Raw genomic sequence first — 19,713 nt, forward strand, 5'->3', positions numbered from 1 at the left:
CCATCAACATTTTACAGAGGAATGGTGTCAACATAATAGCACAATGTAAATCAAGATTCGATCTTGCTTGTTTTCACTCCATGGATCTTTGTGCGCAACGAAAGCAACCCATCGTCCTGGCCGAATAGTCCATGCGAAGTAGACCAGAGAAACAGGAAGGCGAAAGCTAGCAGTAGCGCTGCACGGTAATCCTAATGACCACAAAAAAAAGAAAAGAAGGGAAGGCCGTGACCATGACCGACATCCCCCCAATCCGATCCCCCGGGAGAAGTTCGGAAGAAGTAGCCCATCAAGAGTGATGCCAATGCCATTGCCCTTTCAAACTCTAAGCAGCCATTATTCCTCCCAATGCAAGAGATGGTTTCAGAAGCGATCGAGAGCACGCTGCACACACACAGCACAGTGCGCAGATATTTTCCCACGTGCAACACGGCCGGCCTCTCCGTCGTCAGGCCGGCTCGCTACATATGCCCACACGCCGCGGCACACCACAAGCTCAGAGCGAGCTCCTCATCACTCGATCCGAGACTACTAGCTCGGAGCTCACCGAGGACGAAGCAGCTAGGAGCTTAGGGCCGAGGTGTAGGGTACAGGGCAGCCATGCTGCACCTGAACCTGAAGCAGCCTCTGGTGCTGCCGGGGCACCAGGGCAATGTAGTCGGCGCGCGCCCGGCGCCGTCGTTGCCGTCCAGGAGGGTCGTCGGGGGGTCCTCGTCGTCGTCCCGGCGGCACGGCATGCCGAGGATCAGCTGCAGCGCGACGGAGGAGATCGGCGGCGCCGTGACGGCCGCCACCGTGGAGAAGATGCTGACGGTGAGGGCCACGGTGGAGGCATCGACGGCCATCGGGCGGATGTACGCCACCCGCGGCCTCGACGACATCGGCGACCTCCTCGGCAAGTCGCTGCTCCTCGAGCTCGTCAGCTCCGAGGTCGACCCAAGTGAGTAGCGTGTGACTAGTGACGCTGCTGCTTGACGAAATCTTTGCTAATAAACCTAGTAAAAAAAAATGAATGCTACTACAAATGATTCGAGAAAGCAAGATGCTCTCGACAAATCAAAGTACAAAGTGCACTACTATAGTCTGCTGCATGACCCCAAACAAATCTTGATTATGAGATGACGAATATCGGCAAAGATCTGACTGTGCGCATCTGGACTGTGTCGGCTGGGTGGAGCAGAGACGGGTCTGGAGAAGGAGCGTGTGACGGCGTTCGCGCACAAGACGCTGGTGGAGGGCCGCTACGAGGCGGAGTTCAAGGTGCCGGCGTCGTTCGGGCCGGTGGGCGCCGTGCTGGTGGAGAACGAGCACCACAAGGAGACCTTCATCAAGGAGATCAGGCTCGTCACCGGCGGCGACGACAGCTCCGCCGTCACCTTCGACTGCAACTCCTGGGTTCACTCCAAGTTCGACAACCCGGAGAAGCGCGTCTTCTTCACCGTCAAGGTCTCCTCGGAGCTAGGCTTCTCAGACCATCTATCTCCATGATCGATCATCCTTCCATAACTTGCAAGATATACATATATACAAATACAACGTATATATAATACCATGCATGGCACTGTACAGATCGACCGGTGGATCTAACAGTCGTTGTTCCTGCATGTGTCCGTGCAGTCGTACCTGCCGTCGGAGACGCCCGAGGGCCTGTCGGAGCTGAGGAAGAAGGAGCTGGAGACGCTGCGCGGCAACGGGCACGGCGAGCGCAAGTCCTTCGAGCGCGTCTACGACTACGACGTGTACAACGACCTCGGCGACCCGGACCGGAACCCGGCCCACCAGCGCCCCGTCCTCGGCGGCAGCGCCGAGTTCCCCTACCCTCGCCGGTGCCGCACCGGCCGCGCCCGGACGCAGCGGGACCCGCTGACGGAGCGGCGGGACGGGCACAACTACGTGCCCCGCGACGAGTGGTTCTCGGAGGTGAAGCAGCTCACGTTCGGCGCCACCACGCTCCGGTCGGGGCTCCACGCGCTGCTCCCCGCGATCCAGCCGCTGCTCATCAAGAAGGAGCTCCGGTTCCAACACTTCCCCGCCATTGACGACCTCTACAGCGACGGCATCCCCCTCCCGGCCCAGACCGGCTTCGACGCCATCCGCACCGTCGTCCCCCGCATGGTCAAGCTGGTCGAGGACACCACCGACCACGTCCTCCGCTTCGAGATCCCCGAGATGATGGGCAGTAAGCATGCAGCTGATCTTTCTCATCTGATTCATTAACAGATAGTTCTTACCTGAGAATTAATCGAAATCGATGGCAGGGGACCGGTTCTCGTGGTTCAAGGACGAGGAGTTCGCGAGGCAGACGCTGGCGGGTCTCAACCCGCTGTCCATCGAGCTGCTCACCGAGTTCCCCATCAAGAGCAAGCTGGACCCGGCGGTGTACGGCCCGGCGGAGTCGGCCATCACCAGGGAGATCCTGGAGAAGCAGATGAACAACAACCTGAGCGTGGAGGAGGCGCTGGCGGCGAAGCGCCTCTTCATCCTCGACTACCACGACGTGTTCCTCCCCTACGTGCTCCGCGTCCGCGAGCAGCCCGACACGACACTCTACGGCTCCCGCACCGTCTTCTTCCTCACCGACGCCGGCACCCTCATGCCGCTGGCCATCGAGCTCACGCGGCCGCAGTCGCCGACCAAGCCCCAGTGGAAGCGGGTCTTCACCCACGGGCCCGACGCCACCGGCGCCTGGCTCTGGAAGCTCGCCAAGGCCCACGTCCTCACCCACGACACCGGCTACCACCAGCTCGTCAGCCACTGGCTGCGCACCCACTGCTGCGTCGAGCCCTACATCATCGCCGCCAACCGGCAGCTCAGCCGCCTCCACCCCGTCTACCGCCTCCTGCACCCGCACTTCCGCTACACCATGGAGATCAACGCGCTGGCCAGGGAGAGCCTCATCAACGCCGACGGCATCATCGAGGCGGCGTTCTGGCCGGGGAAGTACTCCGTCGAGCTCAGCTCCGCCGCCTACGCCACGTGGCAGTTCGACACGGAGGCGCTGCCCAACGACCTCGTCCGGCGGGGGCTCGCCGTGCGAAAGGACGACGGCGAGCTGGAGCTCGTCATCAAGGACTACCCCTACGCCAACGACGGGCTCATGGTCTGGAACTCCATCAAGCAGTGGGCGGCGGACTATGTGAAGATATACTACAAGTCGGACGAGGCCGTCGCCGGCGACGCCGAGCTGCAGGCGTTCTGGGAGGAGGTGCGCACGGTGGGGCACGGCGACAAGAAGGACGAGCCGTGGTGGCCCGTGCTCGACGGCCGGGACGCCCTCGTCGAGACGCTCACCACCATCATGTGGGTCACGTCGGGGCACCACTCGGCGGTGAACTTCGGGCAGTACCACTACGGCGGCTACTTCCCCAACCGCCCCACCGTGATCCGGAAGAACATGCCGGTGGAGGAGGGCCGGGACGACGAGATGAAGAGGTTCCTGGACCAGCCGGAGGGGACGCTGCTGGACATGCTCCCAACGCAGATGCAGGCCATCACGGTGATGACCACGCTGGACATCCTCTCCTCGCACTCGCCCGACGAGGAGTACATGGGCGACCACGCCGAGCCGGCGTGGCTGGCGGAGCCCATGGTGAAGGCGGCGTTCGAGAAGTTCGGCGGGAGGATGAAGGAGATCGAGGGATACGTCGACGAGTGCAACAACAACCCAGAGCTCAGGAACCGGTGCGGCGCAGGGGTCGTGCCCTACGAGCTGCTCAAGCCCTTCTCCAAGCCGGGGGTCACCGGGAGGGGCATCCCCAACAGCATCTCCATCTGATCCAGATGATCTTGCATTGAGCTCCCCATGCATCCAGGGGAGATGATTGCATTATTATTGCATGTAGCAGGCGGCTTGTGAAATAAAATGTACCACTCTGTACACGACTGTAGTACCTATTGATTGTACATGTGTCACTGCAAGAGAGACGTTTTTTAGTTAATATAAAGGGTAGTTATGCTACTAGCTAGCTTTGTCATTGACAGTGACCTGGTTTTTAGGTTCCCTCGCTGGCTCGCTTAAGACGATGCACCTCAACCGCACGATCTCAATCGTGCGCTTCTCCTTAATCTTCTTCCTTCCATCGAGCGCTACTACTATTTTTCTTCTTCGTTGAAACATCTCTGTGCTCGATCCTTGCCTCACACCCTCCTCCATTTGTCTCTCTAGCTAGTGCCGTGTTTACCTCCATGTCGTAGTCCACCACTGCCCTAGCTGCACCCTAACTATAGTAACCACTCCATTTTTGCTGCTCTTCCACTTCCACCATTGTCATCACCTCCCATCAGTCGTCCTTCTTCGCCACTAGTGGCATGTGGCTCCCTGCCTCACCGCTCCACCTGCCGTCCGCCTCCTTCCCCGTGCTATTGACGTTGGCCTTCTTCATGCATAGCCTCAAATTTTCCTAAGCTTCGCAAATAAAGACGGCATTATTACCAAGATGTCACTATACTAATAGATTTTTTTTATGGTCTTTGGGCATTATTACCAAGAGATGCCCCCAAATTCTAACTATGGAGTGATTATATTACCACATCTTAGCAACTTTGATACCAAATTTCATTCTCTCTAGGTATAGTTGTATGATACCTCAGCCATTGAGTTCATTATTCAAGTGTAAACAAGAAAAAAATTGCGAAGATAAAAAATGAAAGTTAGGGTGTTTTCAAATGCCTGCATACATCTCAATTCCTTATAACCTAACACCACCAGCCACTCAAAGGAAGGCGGGCCAAACCAAATGCGCGAGCGCCATCCAGGTTAGATTGACATTTGAGAGGGTGCACTAGGGGGGCTTCCCTCTTTGCTTTCGACCGTCGGAAGGGTGACTTCCATGGTCCCAAGGCCGAGGGGCCAAGCCAACACCTAATAAGCTTAACAAAAAGTTTTCTTGTAGTTTGGCATATTCATCATAGAGACCGACCATATTTTCCTTGAGTTTGCATAAAATAATTGTCTTACATGACTCCTACTAGCTAGAAACGAGCTTGACACAATTATTCATGCATACAAAATATCTGTAACACCTTATGGAATATGGGACATCGGTCATTTGGTGAGAAAAATCTATATGGAATTGAGACACAAATGGGTATTTGAAACACCTAATTTGCATGTGGTGTTATTTTCTCAGGTAAAAAAAATTGATCCGGCCTGCAGGGTTAGTCCCCCATCCAGTTTAATTTGAATCCACACATTCACCTTTTACAGAATATACGAACCACAGACTGGTCAATTTCTCCGTGCATATCACGAGCAGCACAGCAGAGAGGACCTGTGGGTACCATCCAAAAATATTCACACGAAACATGTGAGCCACAGCCCAGTAGCATGATGGGCAGTTCTGGACCAAGCCAGATCGGATGCCGCTGGAGAGCATGGAGGCCAATGTCCACTAGCAAACGTCTTATCTTCGCGGTTTTTTTTCATAGGCAGCGAGCGTACACAGCTGATGACTATACAGGAAGTGAGGGCAGGTGTAAGCCTGGACCAGCCAATGGGCCGGGGATCCTGGACAAACTACATAAGAGCCAAAAATATCACCTCCATATGGGGCTCAACTGAAACTCCGGTCCCAAAGTGATGTGGGGTAAGAACCCTGAACCCGTAAGCCATGGCTGTACGGGTAACCAGGCTTGCACCAATTTCTGCAGGAGTTAACTACAGTTTGTTTCACTCATTTCTATGTAGACAATGGTTAAAACTTGAATCTATCCGATGTCATCCGGTAATCAGGGTGTTGCAACACAGCAGATTTGGGCATTGCCAACTGGCATCAGTAAGAAATGGGAAAGAGTTGGGAGGGTTGAGATACTTGGAGTGCCATTGAGTGGATAAGGCAGAATGAGACCTGGAAGGATTGGGGAAGAACACAACAGGCCTTCATCATTGGGAGATGCAGCTCTCGGTTCCACCCTGGCTGACTGAACAAAATAATCAAGTTGAGACTTTAATATCGTAACTTTAATAGCAAGAGTTTAAGAAAGAAGTGTTATCAAGTGAGATACCAGTAGAGGATGGCTCAAAGTAAGGTCGAGTTGTTACGAAAGAGGGGTCCTGAGCATTGAACTCAAAGTGCTGTGCTGTGCTAGTCTTTTGAAGACCTGTTGATTGGACAAGCTTTACTAATTTGTTTGCTATGATTGTCATCGGCGGGCGGAGATCTGGTGACTGCTGAAATGTAAAAGAAATACCGTAAGTTATTGCCACAGAAACTTGTGGTAAAATCTAATCGATCAATCTTGACAGCATTAGAATTGCTGCGAAAATATATTTTCAGTGTTAATGCCATCAACAATATATACAGAAAACTCTTAGTATTTCCAATAGCACCAGGTACGATCTGCAACTTCAAAGTTGTGTCACTAAGCCCAAATGTCCAAAGCAATATGTACCAGAAAAGAAAATGGAGAACTACCTTGATGCAAAGCAAGATGATGATGCCTAATGAAGAGATAGCTTTAGCTGGCATAGAGCCACTAATTCTTGGGTCAGTTATTCTTTCCAAAGAATCAAGGTCATTGAGATGAGGAGCTGCCCATTCTACTAGAAACTGCTCATTTTGCCTCCTTGAACTGAAGAGGTAAAGATCCTTTAGAAATCCAGATTGCAACTTTGGTACAACAGTGTTAGAACAAAGAATACATACCTGTCAAAAGCCTTTTGCCCAGTCAAAAGAACAAGTAAAATCACACCAAAACTGTAAATATCAGCTTTGATGGCATCTGCTCCTGGCTCAGTAAGTTCAGGGGCAGCATAGCCTTTAGCACTGGTGATAGCTTCTGGATCCTTCTGTGCAGGTGAGGAATTGTTAAAAAATAATCAAATGAGAAACCATCGATGACCAATGGATCGAGTTAAAGGAACTCAATTTTAAGTTGCAGGCTTAAAGCATGCATTGAACATAGAAGCAACATTTGTTATTATGTATCATTTTTTTAGGGGACATAATACACTAACAGGCTTAAAATGTTTGGAGGGAAAGATCAAGCAAGAAAACTAACAATCTTACACCAACATTTGATAAGTTGAGCATATCCAGTGATAAACCTTAATTTTTGAACAAGAGCAATTTCTGTTTTGAATTGAAATTCCAATCAGGAGAGGCCATGATCACTTATGCATGAGGATAAAACTGGAAGAGGAATGGCATCCATGGTGCAACTTGATCCTAGAATCAATCGAATAGATAACTGTATAACCATGCTAAAGATTACATACAAAGTAGTAATACTATCCTTGGTAGCTGGGAAACTTGAGGACACTGACCATTATTCTTGCGGTGCTGACAAAATGGCTTAACTTGGTTAATCCGCTGTCACAGAGGTAGGGCATGAGCTGAGCATCAAGCAAAATATTTCTCGCTTTAATATTTCCATGAGCAACTGGAGGGGAACACGTCAAGTGCATGTATCTGCAGACAAAGATACATATAAAAATTGGGAAATAATGCCTGTACAAAATCTCATCAGTGGTTGCACTTAAAAACCAAAATGGGCTATTAAAGTTGATATTGGTGTAATTAATAACCACGTCGTACAAAATAAAGGATGTAAAGGAATTTGGTGAGAGTGTAAATCTTACTCCAGAGCATAGGCAACTCCAAGAGCAATCTTCATCCGAGCTTTCCATGACAAAGCCCTGGATCTTGTGGCTGCTGAAAACAAAAGATCATCAAGAGAGCCATTTTCTGCATACTCAGATAGAAGCGCACAATGTCCAAACTCCACACAATATCCCACAAGCGCACAGATATTAGGGTGCTTTAATCTGGAGATATTCCAAAGCATGTCCATCAATTCATCTTGTTCTGATAATGATAGGTCTACCATGTCAATCCTCTTGATAGCCAGGAGCTGTGAAGACATTGAGAAATGTTTAATTATACATGTAAAAGTATAGAGAAAATCATGACCTGCAGCAAATTTGGTAAAACCGTACTTCAACTATTTAGAAAAATCACAAACTTTATATGCTGCAGAAGAACAAGGTCCCATTAAGATACTTATTTCAGAGAGTGACATATAAGACCACGCATCCCATCCTCCTTGCGCCTTAAAATGCAAATTATCAAGATTCAAGACATCAAGAAAAAAAAAACGTGTGCTTCCTCCCCTCACAGCAACCACTATTATCAGAACCTTTCTGTGGTCAGAGGGGGACAGGGGGTTATACCTCCCCCAAACCCCTTAACCATGATGTCCACCGTCCCAGACAGACAGTAAACAGTGGCTTGTTACTCATGCAAACAGTAAATAGGAATTCCCAGAAAAAGAAAGCACAAAGAGCCTGCAGCAGTCAACACAGAAAAACAAACTTCATGCCAACACAGAAGGGAAATAAGACCAATTTATGGATTTTTATGAATGAAAATAGCAGTAGACTATAGTTAGAAAGAACTGATGGCACATTTCAGCTATTAGGGCTATGAGATGCATGTTCTAGAAATCAGACTTGATTCATGTCATAAGAGCTTCGTCTAGATTAAGTGACAAACAATAATGCTACTTTCCAACAAGGCTACTACAGAAGACAGCAATAAATGTATGTTTATCAAAGTACCATACCTGGCCATCAGAAAAATCGCCTCTGTAAACTCGGCCAGTGAAACCTTCACCGATAAGGCATTCTTCATTGAAGTCCCTGGTAGCTGCCAGAATGTCAGCAGCTGGAAACTGTTTAGCAGTTAGAAGGTTTTTAGATGTCTTGGACCAACTTTTTATTTTGGGAACTCTGTCAGATGTAATGTCATTAGTAGATGAAGGATCACTGCCAATCAACAGAGAACTCCAAGAGTACAGGACCTCATTTGCTTTAGGGACTGCAAAATGGAAAATATGAGTTTCAGTGTTGCGAAAGAGTCTTGGTCTAATCCATAAATAGAAAATGCAGCATGAAGAAAATGAAAAGCAAACATCTGTACATGGATGAATTTAATCAATGTGCCTTGAAAATAACAAAGAGTTCATGTTTTATGACGAGTCCTGGATTTACAGTTTGGTCCTAGATTTTTAATGAGTATAAATAATTAGAAGCCTGGCTATCAACTACAAATGCATGAATGTTATGCTTAAATAATTTAAGCTCCAGTTCTACCTGCTTCCATATTGGCTGGGAAAGTCTTGGCACAGTTAGAGGTGCTCTTAGGGCACAATGAACAGCTTTTCCAACTTTTCAGAACCAATCCAACAATGAGTAGTAGAAACACTGTACATGTGGCACTAGCTACTGCAGCAACTGTCACTCGAGAGTGTGACTTCCTATGCTGGCTGTTACTTTGCAGAGAAGAATACACCAAAGAAGGCTTTGGAGATTTTGGCTTGCGCTTTGGATTCTGCTTAGCTGCTGGTGGAGGTGGTCGGGTTGGAGGTGGAGGTGGAGTTGGAGGCAAAGATTGAGGTGGAGGTGAATGGGTCCTCCTAGTAAATGAGGACGATGCATATCTGAAACCAGGTTGAAACTGGTTTCCATCAATCCTGGAATGTTGACCAGAAAGTTAATCATTTATTTAGAAGAGATTTGAAGCCATGACACATAGAGATAGTCAGAGAGGAAGGGGAGGCAAAGTATAGCAGAATTTAATACCTCAGCTCAGGAATGGACTCAAATGTTCCGGGAACATAACCACTGAAGTGATTATTTTCAATGTTGCTGTGAAAGAAGTTTACGATCATCAGCATTAGAAGTTAAGATTGATAAAACGCGGACCAATATTTTTAAGCAGCAAATCCAGTTTCTTACAGGGATGACAGTGGAAGGCCTGCTAACAAAATCACAGATCCTGTGAACTCGTTATGATGTAGATAACTGCAAATGCAAATACAAGAAACAATATATTCAAACAAGTTCTGCATCAATCTGCATGAAATAGCTCCAACCGGCAGGTCATTCTTACAGATAGTGGAGGTTAGTCAATGAGCTAAACGATCTTGGTAGGTCACCGCTGAAAGCGTTGAATGACAAATCCCTGAAAACCAGGGGGAATAAACTTCACATGAGTGGTAAAGATCAAATAAGTTGGGGACATTGTTATTTGCAAGGATGCTGAGGATGGGAAAATGCCATTTAGGGTGGAAAAGAACTGTTCTAGTATCAAAATGTGCACTTCTTTCAACAAACAAAATGAGCTGGATCCTCGTGAACAAATATGTGGAAGACTGTTTCAAGGAAGCACAGAACACATCTTAACAAAAAGAAAATGAAAAGGAAAGAGAGATAAGGAAACAAAATACGAATATTTAGGACAATCAATGAGCAGACAACATAGTCTATGTGATCGGCACAAACCACAACAAACAATTCGTTGTGAATGAAAGAAATCATCAGACAGCCAATGGTGAGATGCAGAAAACATGTATGGGCACAACTGAACAAGTAACAAGGGCCATACCAACAAATATCAGAGGAATAAAAGCTAGCAAATGAATACGTATACACTAATGTACAGCTGAAGTTTCTACTGTAGATGCATACGTTAAAGGAAGAATTTCCATGTCTTGTTGCGCGTGATATATAACGTCAAAGTGAAATAAAATAATTCACTTCCAAGTGGACAAACGATTAAGTAATTAAGATGTGGGAATCTTACATCGTTTCTAAGCTATCCATGTTAACAAAAACATCACCAATTACTCCAGAGAGTTTATTGTAGCTGAAGTTCCTGCGATAATGGTTACAGATCCATCAGTAAATTGTGCAACCAGATCTCAGAATGTGAAATGCTCCATTCCCAAAAGTACACTCACAGGTATTTCAGGGAGTGCAACCATGGCAATGATGCTGGTATATTCCCTTCAAACTTGTTGGCTGCCAAATTTCTGCAAGACAGAAACATGGGCGCGTCATTCATACTTTAAATTTAAGTATTTAAGTCACCTAAAATTGGTAGCCAAAGAAGGGAAAAGGGACATACAGGTGTTCCACATTTGGGGGCAAAGTGGGCGGGATTTCACCAGTAATGTTATTGAAGCTCAGATCCCTATCATCAACATGAAGTAAAGCACCAGAAACTAAATCGAATCATCAATTGCGAAATCAAAATTAGCTATCAGAGTACAAAAACTTGGCAATTAGAAGCTCACAGTTTTTTCAATGACTGAAACTTGAGCAGCTCTGGGCCAAGCCATCCACCAACTCCGAGCCCGCTAATGCTTCTGCATGTGAGTAACAGAGCAAATAACAAAGCCAATTGGTCAGCTTTCTATTAATTTGTTAGGAAAACTAATCAACAAGTTAATGAATTAACTAAAGAATTACATTGTGACAACTGACGATCCCTTGCAAAAGACGCCTCGCCACCGTCCACGCCCACCACCCTCACTGCATGGGTCGCCACCCTGGAATGTCCAACCAGAAAGCTGCCACGGCGACTCCAATGTGCGATATAACCCCCAAAGTCCTATCGCTGCGATGCGGCAAAGACAATGACAAAATAAGCACAACTACGAGCCTGTTAGAACCTAATGCATACAAAATCCCAACTTCAGAGCACCAAAACACAAACAGACAACAGGATTGCATATTTGCATCCCACCAAGGCATTGAGAAAAGGGAAGCGAGCACACAGTCTTATTCTGTACCCAGGGCTAAACGCAACGACCACTACCAATCCCAAGTGTGAGCACGCACAAACGGCCATCCCCTTAACCATAGCCAACGATCAAAGGGCTAAACGCCACAGATGACCATCCCGCGACCATAGACAACGATCACGGAGCTAAACGCTATCCCAAGCATGCATAGACACACGCCCAGGCGCGCGCGGCATGGATCGGGTCAAGCTACAAGCCAGTGCCAGACGGCGCGCAAGAAACAACACCCACACGCCCGCTCGGAACCGGATCGACACGCACGCTCCGAGACACCGCGCGCTCGCGTGCGCAAGCGCGAAGAGCAGAGCGCACCCAGGGGGCAGTGCTCGATCGCCTACGGAACAGAGGTCCAGGACTCACCATCGGGGGGGTCGGTGAAGGAAGCAGCGGAGGCGAACGCGGCGCAGAGCACCGCCACGGCGAGGAGGCGGCGCGGCGCCGCCATTCCGACTCCTCACGCGCGGCCCCTAAACCCGCCGCGCCGGTTCCCGGCGAAATCCCGGGCTGGATCGAGCAATCCCGAGCGCGCGCGAACCGGAGCAGGAGGCCCTAGAACGTTCCGGAAGCTTCCGGGGGAGCCGCGGGCTTGCGAGTTGCGGCGCCGTCTGAAATCCCTCCCCCAATTCCGCGCCGACCCGCGAGATCGCGCTCGGATCACGGGACCCGGTCGGGAATTGGAGGAGCCCGACGACCTATAGGGGGCCGAATCGCCCGGCGTGGTCGGCTGGGCGATGCAGATGCTCCCGGGGCGGCAAGGGTTTGGGGTTTTGGTTTGGTGCGGAGGGAGGGAGGGAAGCTTTTCGTTTTGGGAGGGAAAGGGCGGAGGCGTGGAGCCGAGGGAGACTGGGAAAGCGTATGGAGGAAGGGAGGCGGTCACGTGCGCGCCGCGCGAGATGCCGTTGCTGCGGTGCGCTGCGGCGGGCGATCCGGTGCCGTGGTGGGCCGGCCGGCCGGGGCACTACGGCTAGTTTGGGAGGCCCAGTCCCCAAGTGGATCCAGAATTTTCCCTAGATTGGACCCCCGCGCCGCAATTCGGTCCCGGGCTAAAATTCCATGGTGTTTGGGAGCGCGGCCGGCGGGGGAGGTTGATCCTATCCCTGCCTTTTCCACCGGGTGAGACCTCCCCACCTCGAAACACCGGACGTATATTCCCCTGTGCCGCTTGCAAGCGCCGTCACGGCGTCGCTCCTACGCCTCCCCCATCCCTGCGCCTCATCGTCGCTGCTCCTCCCCATCCTTCCCATCCCAACCGCATCGCCTCCCTGTCGCCTCCTAACTCCGTCCAGGTGCCGCCACCCCTCGCCGTCCAAGTGTTGCCCCCTCCGCCTGCCGCCGCTGCTCCGTCTCCCTGTCCAGGTGCCACCTCTCTGCCTCCATCTTGTTACTCCTAGGCGTCAATCTGTGACGATGTCCTGGGCACTGCTGTTGCATCGTGTGATTTTGTCATGGATCTCAGTTTTTCTGTGTGCTCTCTCTGTGTAGGTTGAGCTGAAGAAGAGACTAGCCAAGGTGTACGAGGTGAAGGACCCTAACACCATCTTCGTCTTCAAGTTCCACACCTACTTCGGAGGAGGCAAGTCCACTGGCTTCAGCCTCATCTACGACAACCTCGAGGCCGCCAAGAGTACCGCCTCATCAGGGTACTGTGGCGGATCCACTTCGGATCTACTTGGTTAAACATGATTTAGCCGCCTGATACGCGACGCTCATGCCTAAGCCGAGTAAACACGAAGTGCCGTCAGATTTCCTCCGATTTAACCACTTAAACAGGACCATTTTAGCAGACCCACACGAAGGTGAGCGGTTCCAGAGAGTACAACGAGTCCACCGAGTTAACAACTTAACCACTTAGTTTGATTATGAAATAAACATCAGAGTTTACAAGGTTTTCAGAAGGCAACGGAAAGTAAAACCACTAGCGGAAGCAACGTCGGGGTCGGACATCCCTGGCGAGGCCAGCCGGAACATCACTGATCCCTCTCCTCGCCGTCCGAGGAGGGATCCCACTCGACCGTCCAACCCGGAGGGAGTTGGGGCGGCCAAGTGCCAGCAGGAGAAGGGTCGGGAGCAGCAACAACACCTGAAAAAAAACAGGAGCCACAACAAGGCTGAGCTACTAAGCTCAACAAGACTTAACCGACAGGAGTAAGGCTACTCCACACTTCTAGACATGCAAGGCTTTATGGCTGAGGGGTTTGTTTGCCAAAAGCACTAAGTAAGACCCTATTTTCAAGTTTTAGCTTCGGTTCTAAGTTCATTAACCGGTCTAGGTTTTGCAACCTATTCTAAGCAATCATAGAACCAAAACAAGGTATGTATATATATCAACAAAACCATGTCATCATTAGATTCCTCATTTACTCAGGGTGACATAGCGATCAAGCAGTCTCAAACTGTGAGAGGCAGACGAATCGATTCGAGTTCTTTAACCATGCATGGTGAACCTAACCTCACGACATCCGCGCACCCAGAGGTCGCTTCCTGTGTCGGCCTTCCCCATCAATCCCCTAACCCGTGTCGGGCCCATTTCCTTTGGTGCAAGGTTTCACCGACCCGGCCTCTGCCGTTCTGTGACCACGCTTGTCACCACGTGCGACAACCAGCAGGGGAAACTCCGTTCCAAGAACAATGGGGCGACCGCTCACGTCTAGGTTCAATCCGGTACTAGGCTTCCTCATCCCATACTAAGTATGAGGTTAGTACTTTCAAACACTTGATCACGAACACCACCACTGTCGGGCCTTAGCAAGTTTTCATAGACAGACGGGGCGATCATCCGACCACCAAAGAGTTACCCAAACCCTGCCCCGTCCATCGTCCTTACAGTTGTAACAGGAAGGTAGACATCCAACTCCTACAACTCGCGAGTGACAGGGAATCACTCGGCTTTTACCGTCTCCTAATTAAGCAAGCAGCTACTCGGTCCAACAGCTAGTGTTCAGATCATGGGAAACTAAGTCATGCATCTAGGGTTCCAAACAACTCCTATACGTAAATGCACAGGCATGTTACAGAAGGCATGCGCAAGTCTGGTAAAACAACACAGGGTTTTCATGCAACCGGGGCTTGCCTTCGAGCAAGGAGGAAAAGAACTGCTCGACTTCGGGGGCGACTTCGGCTTCTGGGGGCAGGAGCTCAGCTACACCGTCGTCTTCTGGCGCCGGGTGCAGCTCGTAGAAGCCGTCGGCGAGGCGCAGCTCTACACGAATGCAATGTATTAGTTAGCATAGACGGTTATTTCAACAGCAACACTTGCAAGTCTGAGCCCAGAAACTTGCGACAAAGAGCAGGAGGGTGGGGAGGTTCAAGGGAGCTGGTGGAGATCAAAAGGTAAGGGTGGGAAAGGAACTTATGATCTGATCCTTAAACTAGAGGATGTGGTATACTAGGGATCCTCAGACGCAAGCGCTGAAGGGTTCCTAAGTTTTGCACATACACCCTCGGTTGAAGAAAAGATCACAGCCGAGCCCTCGGGCGAGGCGGATAGGGGTCGGCGGAACAGATAGGGTCGGGCGAGATGGAACAGGGGTCGGGCGGATAAGAGGGGTCGGGCAAAGCGGACTGGGGTCGGCAGCTTACCTTCTTCCTACAAGGAAAGCTTGGGGTCGGGAAGAAACAGGCTTGGGCGGAGGGACTAAGGCTTTGAACGGCGGCGAGGTCCGGCAGTGCTCCGGCGGCGGCGGTGCTTCTTGTGGATCACAAGTGAGCTCTTACGCAGCACGGAGGAGCAAGCGGCTGGGTGGCTCGGGGAAAACGGAGTGGAGCGGAGAGGAGAGTTCCTCAAGAACTTAGCGGTTGGCGCTAGGAGCTTGAGCAGGGAGCAAGAGAAATAGCGGAAGGCAGCAATGGCGGAGGGAACTCCGGCGGGGCTCGCGCATTCCCTTTTATAGCGGCTGGGAAGGGGGAAAGGAAGTGGCGCGGGAGAGAGAAGGGGAGCGGCGCGAAGGCCGGGGAAGAACAATGGAGTGCTCTGCCTGGGCGGCGATTGAGCGACGAGGGCGGTGGTGCAGGACTTCGGGGATGACGCCAGCGGTCATCGAGCTCTGGCGTCAGGGCGGCGCAGGAGCGGGTATGCCGGTGGTTGCAATTTGGCGGAGGCGGGCGTCGTCGTGCGGTGGATTTGATGGAAGTGACCGGGTTAACGGCGCTAGAATCGAGGCCGCACAGGTGAGAAGACAGGCAGCCGCGGGCGAGCGCGGAGCAACAGATTGTCGGGCGGCTTCTGACAGGGCGGGGAAAGGAGCTGTCGCGGCCGTGGCCAGGGTTGGCGGAGGAGGGATCGTCGGGTAGCGAAGACCAGGCGGCATGACTGTGTTCGAAGTGACGGAAAAGACGGGCGACGTCGGGCTCTGTGGCCGGGATCTGGCGATGTGATGATGGGCGCGGGAGGTGAGGCGTTGCAGAAAGGTCGCAGAGGGGCTTCCGCTGCCATTGGGGAAGGGGGCGCGAGAATCCATTCGGTCGCGGGCCAGAGACGAGGCCGAGCGGCGGGCGTCGGAGAAGATGAGCCACGCGGCGGAGAGACTCTGAGGCGGGCATGCAACTCGAGTGCGCCTGTCGCGGAAGATCTGGGGAAAAAAAAAGATCTCGCGGGTCCACCGGTCAGATAGAACGGACGTTTTGGGAGGACTTAGAAGGATCCGACGGTGAGCTGGGTTTGGCGGGGTCGGAACCGGAGCAAAGCGGGGAGGGGTCGGGTCTCAGGGGTCGGGACCGGTCGGAAGGTTGAACACTTAGGCGCAGAAAACTCGACAGATGATCAGGGGCTAGGATTTGGATTAACTTGGAAGATTTGGGGCCGGTCGTCCCAGCCTACCTCTCTTAAAAGGAATCTCGTCCCGAGATTCAGGTATCAAGGGGGTGTGCTGTTCTTACCTCCATGACGAGATAGAAAACCTGGGAAGTGCTTGTTCAGATACTCGTCTGTTTCCCATGTTGCTTCATCTTCGGTGTGGTTTCTCCAAAGGATCTTGTACATTTTGACCATTTGGCGCCGGGTATGCCTCTCTTTCTGGTCAAGAACTCGGTCTGGGTACTCGGCGTAGGTTAGGTCGGGCTCAACCTGAAGCTGCTCTTGCTCTAAGATCTCGGTTGGAACTTGGACACATTTCTTGAGTTGAGACACATGGAAAACATCGTGTATGGCCGATAGCTGTTCTGGGAGTTGGATCCGGTAAGCAACGGGTCCACAGATCTCCACAATCTCATAAGGGCCAATGTAGCGGGGAACCAACTTGCCTTTCACTCCAAACCGTTGTACTCCTTTGGTCGGGGAGACTCGAAGATACACCTGGTCACCAAGGTCAAACTGTAGGGGCCTTCTTCGGCTGTCGGAAGAACTCTTTTGTCGAGATTGGGCAGCCTTGAGATTTGCTTGGATTACCCTTACTTGCTCTTCGGCTTCTGCCACTAAGTCAGGGCCATAGATCTGTCTTTCTCCTGCTTGGGACCAGTTCAAGGGTGTCCGACATCTTCGGCCATACAGGGCTTCAAACGGTGCCATCTTCAAACTGGCCTGATAGCTGTTGTTGTAGGAAAACTCTGCCAAGGGCAGGCACTTGTCCCAATTCTTGTCATAATGGATGACACAAGCTCTCAACATGTCTTCAAGGATTTGATTGACTCTTTCGGTTTGACCATCAGTTTGAGGATGATATGTTGAGCTACGGATGAGCTTGGTGCCCATGGATGCTTGTAGTTGTTCCCAAAAGCGTGCCACAAACTGAACTCCTCGATCAGAGATGATGGTCTTGGGTACACCGTGTAGGGAAACTATGCGGTCGAGGTACAACTCGGCATACTGCTTGACTGTGTGGGTGGTGCGGACCGGAAGGAAGTGGGCGGTCTTGGTCAGGCGGTCCACTATAACCCAGATGGAATCATATCGCTGTGAGGTAAGGGGCAGTCCAACTATGAAGTCCATGCTGATGTCTTCCCATTTCCAAGAGGGAATAGGTAGGGGTTGCAGGGTACCTGCTATCTTTAGATGGCTGGCTTTGACACGCTAACAGGTGTCACATTCTGAAACATACCGGGCAATTTCCGGCTTCATTCCACTCCACCAAAAGGTTTGACGGAGATCATGGTACATCTTATTGCTGCCAGGATGGATTGAGAACTTGGAGAGATGAGCTTCGTCTAGGATCTGCTTCTTAATGTCGGGGTCGGCTGGTACAACCAGTCGATCTCCATAATATACGCCTCCAGTTTCGTCCTGCCGGAATTGCTTATATCCTTCATCCTTTATTAAGATCTTCCTGATGATCCGCTTTATTTGCTCATCCTCTACTTGTGCTGACCGTATTTGGTCTTCCAAAACTGAGTCAAGGGTGATGTGGCCGAGGGTTCCATGGGGAATAATTTCCAAGCTGAGTTTTCCCATCTCATGATACAGAGTCTCGGTGAGAGTTGTTACCAACAAGCAGTTGTAACGGTTCTTGCGACTAAGAGCATCGGCCACCACATTGGCTTTGCCGGGATGATAGTGAACTTCTAAGTCATAGTCTTTTATCAACTCCAACCATCTTCTTTGGCGCATGTTGAGGTTGGCTTGAGTGAAGATGTACTTGAGGCTCTTGTGGTCGGTATAGATGTTGCAGTGGGTGCCCATCAGGTAGTGTCTCCATATCTTTAAGGCATGTATCACTGCTGCTAGCTCAAGGTCGTGGGTTGGGTAGTTCAGCTCATGAGGTCGTAATGCTCGTGAGGCATAGGCAATGACTCGGTTGTCTTGCATAAGAACACATCCAAGTCCAGTGCCAGAGGCATCACAGTACACGTCAAACGACCTAGAGGGGTCGGGTTGAGCCAAAACTGGGGCTGTGGTCAGCAAGTGCTTCAGGGTCTTGAAGGCTTCTTCACACTTGTCGTTCCACGCGAACCTGACCTCTTTCTTTAACAACTCGGTCATGGGCTTAGCTATTTTAGAGAAATCTTGTATGAAGCGCTGATAGTAGCCTGCCAATCCAAGGAAACTCCTGATCTGGTGCACTAAGGTGGGAGGCTTCCATTCCATAACTTCCCGTACCTTACTGGGGTCGACGGCTATACCATCCTTGGAGATAGTGTGTCCCAAAAACTTGACACTATCTAACCAAAACTCACACTTGGAGAACTTGGCATAGAGTTGGTGATCTCTCAGCCGTTGGAGAACTACATGAAGATGATCGGCATGTTCTTCTTCGCTCTTTGAGTATACGAGGATATCATCAATGAACACTACCACAAACTTGTCCAGTTCGGGCATGAACACCGAGTTCATGAGGTACATGAAATAGGCGGGTGCATTGGTGAGTCCAAAGGACATGACCAGGTACTCGTATAGTCCATATCTGGTAGAGAAGGCTGTCTTGGGTACGTCACAGGGTCGGATCTTGATTTGGTGATAACCCGAACGAAGATCAATCTTGGAGAACACCTTTGCTCCAGCTAACTGATCAAACAAGACATCAATGCGTGGCAGTGGGTACTTGTTCTTAACGGTCACAGCATTGAGGGGTCGGTAGTCCACACACATGCGTAGACTGCCATCCTTCTTCTTCACAAACAGGGCAGGGCAACCCCAAGGTGATGTGCTAGGTCGGATGAAGCCTTTTTCCAACAGATCATGCAACTGGGTCTTCAACTCGGCTAACTCAGCAGGTGGCATCCGATAGGGTCTCTTGGATATCGGTGCGGTGTCAGGGATCAACTCGATGGAAAACTCCACCTCTCTATCAGGTGGCATGCCAGGCAAGTCTTCGGGGAACACGTCAGGATACTCACAGACGACAGGGAGGCTTTCTAGACGGGCTCCCGATAGAGGGTACACACAAGGAAGTGCAGACTTAGGATGTTTCAAGGATAGGGTAGAACTGCCATGGAAGGGTGAGTTGATGGAGAGAGTTCGGGCGGCTGTGTCTAGAACTACTTGATGTGGGGCCATCCAATCCATACCGAGGATGACGTCTATGCCTGCTAGGTCAAGGAGGATAAGGTTTTCCTTGAAAAGGGTTGAGCCTAGCTGGAGAGATACAAGGGTAACGATCTGATCCGATGCTATCTTTCCTCCCGGAGTGGTGATCACATAAGGTTCCTCAGTGTGACCGACATCCAGCTCACATCTTTCTCTAGCCTTACTCTCGATAA

The 19,713-nt window shown here is 50.7% G+C and overlaps 3 protein-coding genes across 6 annotated transcripts in view; 2 read left to right on the forward strand and 1 right to left on the reverse strand.

Annotated features, from left to right (window-relative positions):
* Window positions 1–408: 408 nt before the first annotated feature.
* Window positions 409–3,961, forward strand: LOC117844140 (lipoxygenase 2.3, chloroplastic). Its single transcript, XM_034724906.2, has 4 exons — window positions 409–940; window positions 1,181–1,446; window positions 1,618–2,179; window positions 2,259–3,961. The coding sequence occupies exons 1-4, from the start codon at window positions 601–603 to the stop codon at window positions 3,773–3,775; spliced, it is 2,685 nt and encodes an 894-aa protein (XP_034580797.1). The 5' UTR covers window positions 409–600; the 3' UTR covers window positions 3,776–3,961.
* On the reverse strand, window positions 3,787–12,459 carry LOC117844147 (protein STRUBBELIG-RECEPTOR FAMILY 8). 4 transcript variants are annotated; one of them, XM_034724923.2, is made up of 18 exons: window positions 11,947–12,458; window positions 11,252–11,399; window positions 11,077–11,148; window positions 10,908–10,973; window positions 10,741–10,812; window positions 10,584–10,655; window positions 9,891–9,962; window positions 9,737–9,802; window positions 9,581–9,646; window positions 9,092–9,471; window positions 8,563–8,816; window positions 7,580–7,851; window positions 7,265–7,409; window positions 6,645–6,787; window positions 6,414–6,570; window positions 6,004–6,169; window positions 5,847–5,919; window positions 3,787–4,400 (listed from the first exon to the last, which is right to left on the reverse strand). In XM_034724923.2, exons 1-17 carry the CDS (start codon window positions 12,029–12,031, stop codon window positions 5,882–5,884), a joined length of 2,274 nt encoding a protein of 757 aa, XP_034580814.1. In that variant the 5' UTR covers window positions 12,032–12,458; the 3' UTR covers window positions 3,787–4,400; window positions 5,847–5,881. The 4 variants fall into 4 exon arrangements, with proteins under 4 accessions (XP_034580814.1, XP_034580811.1, XP_034580819.1 ...); XM_034724920.2 differs by having other exon boundaries at window positions 3,787–4,405; XM_034724928.2 differs by lacking the exon at window positions 3,787–4,400 and having other exon boundaries at window positions 4,906–5,919; window positions 6,004–6,166; window positions 11,947–12,459.
* Window positions 12,460–12,993: 534 nt separating this feature from the next.
* Window positions 12,994–19,713, forward strand: part of LOC117847964 (leucine-rich repeat receptor protein kinase MSL1) — a 35,431-nt gene continuing 28,711 nt past the window's right edge. Inside the window, exons 1-2 of the mRNA XM_072291257.1 lie at window positions 12,994–13,020; window positions 13,069–13,226. Of these exons, the coding sequence (XP_072147358.1) occupies window positions 12,994–13,020; window positions 13,069–13,226 (185 nt within the window). The remainder of the gene's footprint in view (window positions 13,021–13,068; window positions 13,227–19,713) is intronic.

This window comes from Setaria viridis, chromosome 1 (genome assembly GCF_005286985.2).
Source record: "Setaria viridis chromosome 1, Setaria_viridis_v4.0, whole genome shotgun sequence".
Lineage (NCBI taxonomy): Eukaryota > Viridiplantae > Streptophyta > Magnoliopsida > Poales > Poaceae > Setaria > Setaria viridis.

Coding starts and splice junctions, on each gene's coding strand:
- LOC117844140 (XM_034724906.2), top strand. CDS start 601: ATGCTGCACCTGAACCTGAAGCAGCCTCTGGTGCTGCCGGGGCACCAG. Junction 941..1,180: donor CAGCTCCGAGGTCGACCCAA/GTGAGTAGCGTG, acceptor TGGGTGGAGCAG/AGACGGGTCTGGAGAAGGAG. Junction 1,447..1,617: donor GCGTCTTCTTCACCGTCAAG/GTCTCCTCGGAG, acceptor GTGTCCGTGCAG/TCGTACCTGCCGTCGGAGAC.
- LOC117844147 (XM_034724923.2), bottom strand. CDS start 12,031: ATGGCGGCGCCGCGCCGCCTCCTCGCCGTGGCGGTGCTCTGCGCCGCG. Junction 10,974..11,076: donor TTTCAGTCATTGAAAAAACT/GTGAGCTTCTAA, acceptor TGTTGATGATAG/GGATCTGAGCTTCAATAACA. Junction 8,817..9,091: donor CCCAGCCAATATGGAAGCAG/GTAGAACTGGAG, acceptor TCCATTTTGCAG/TCCCTAAAGCAAATGAGGTC.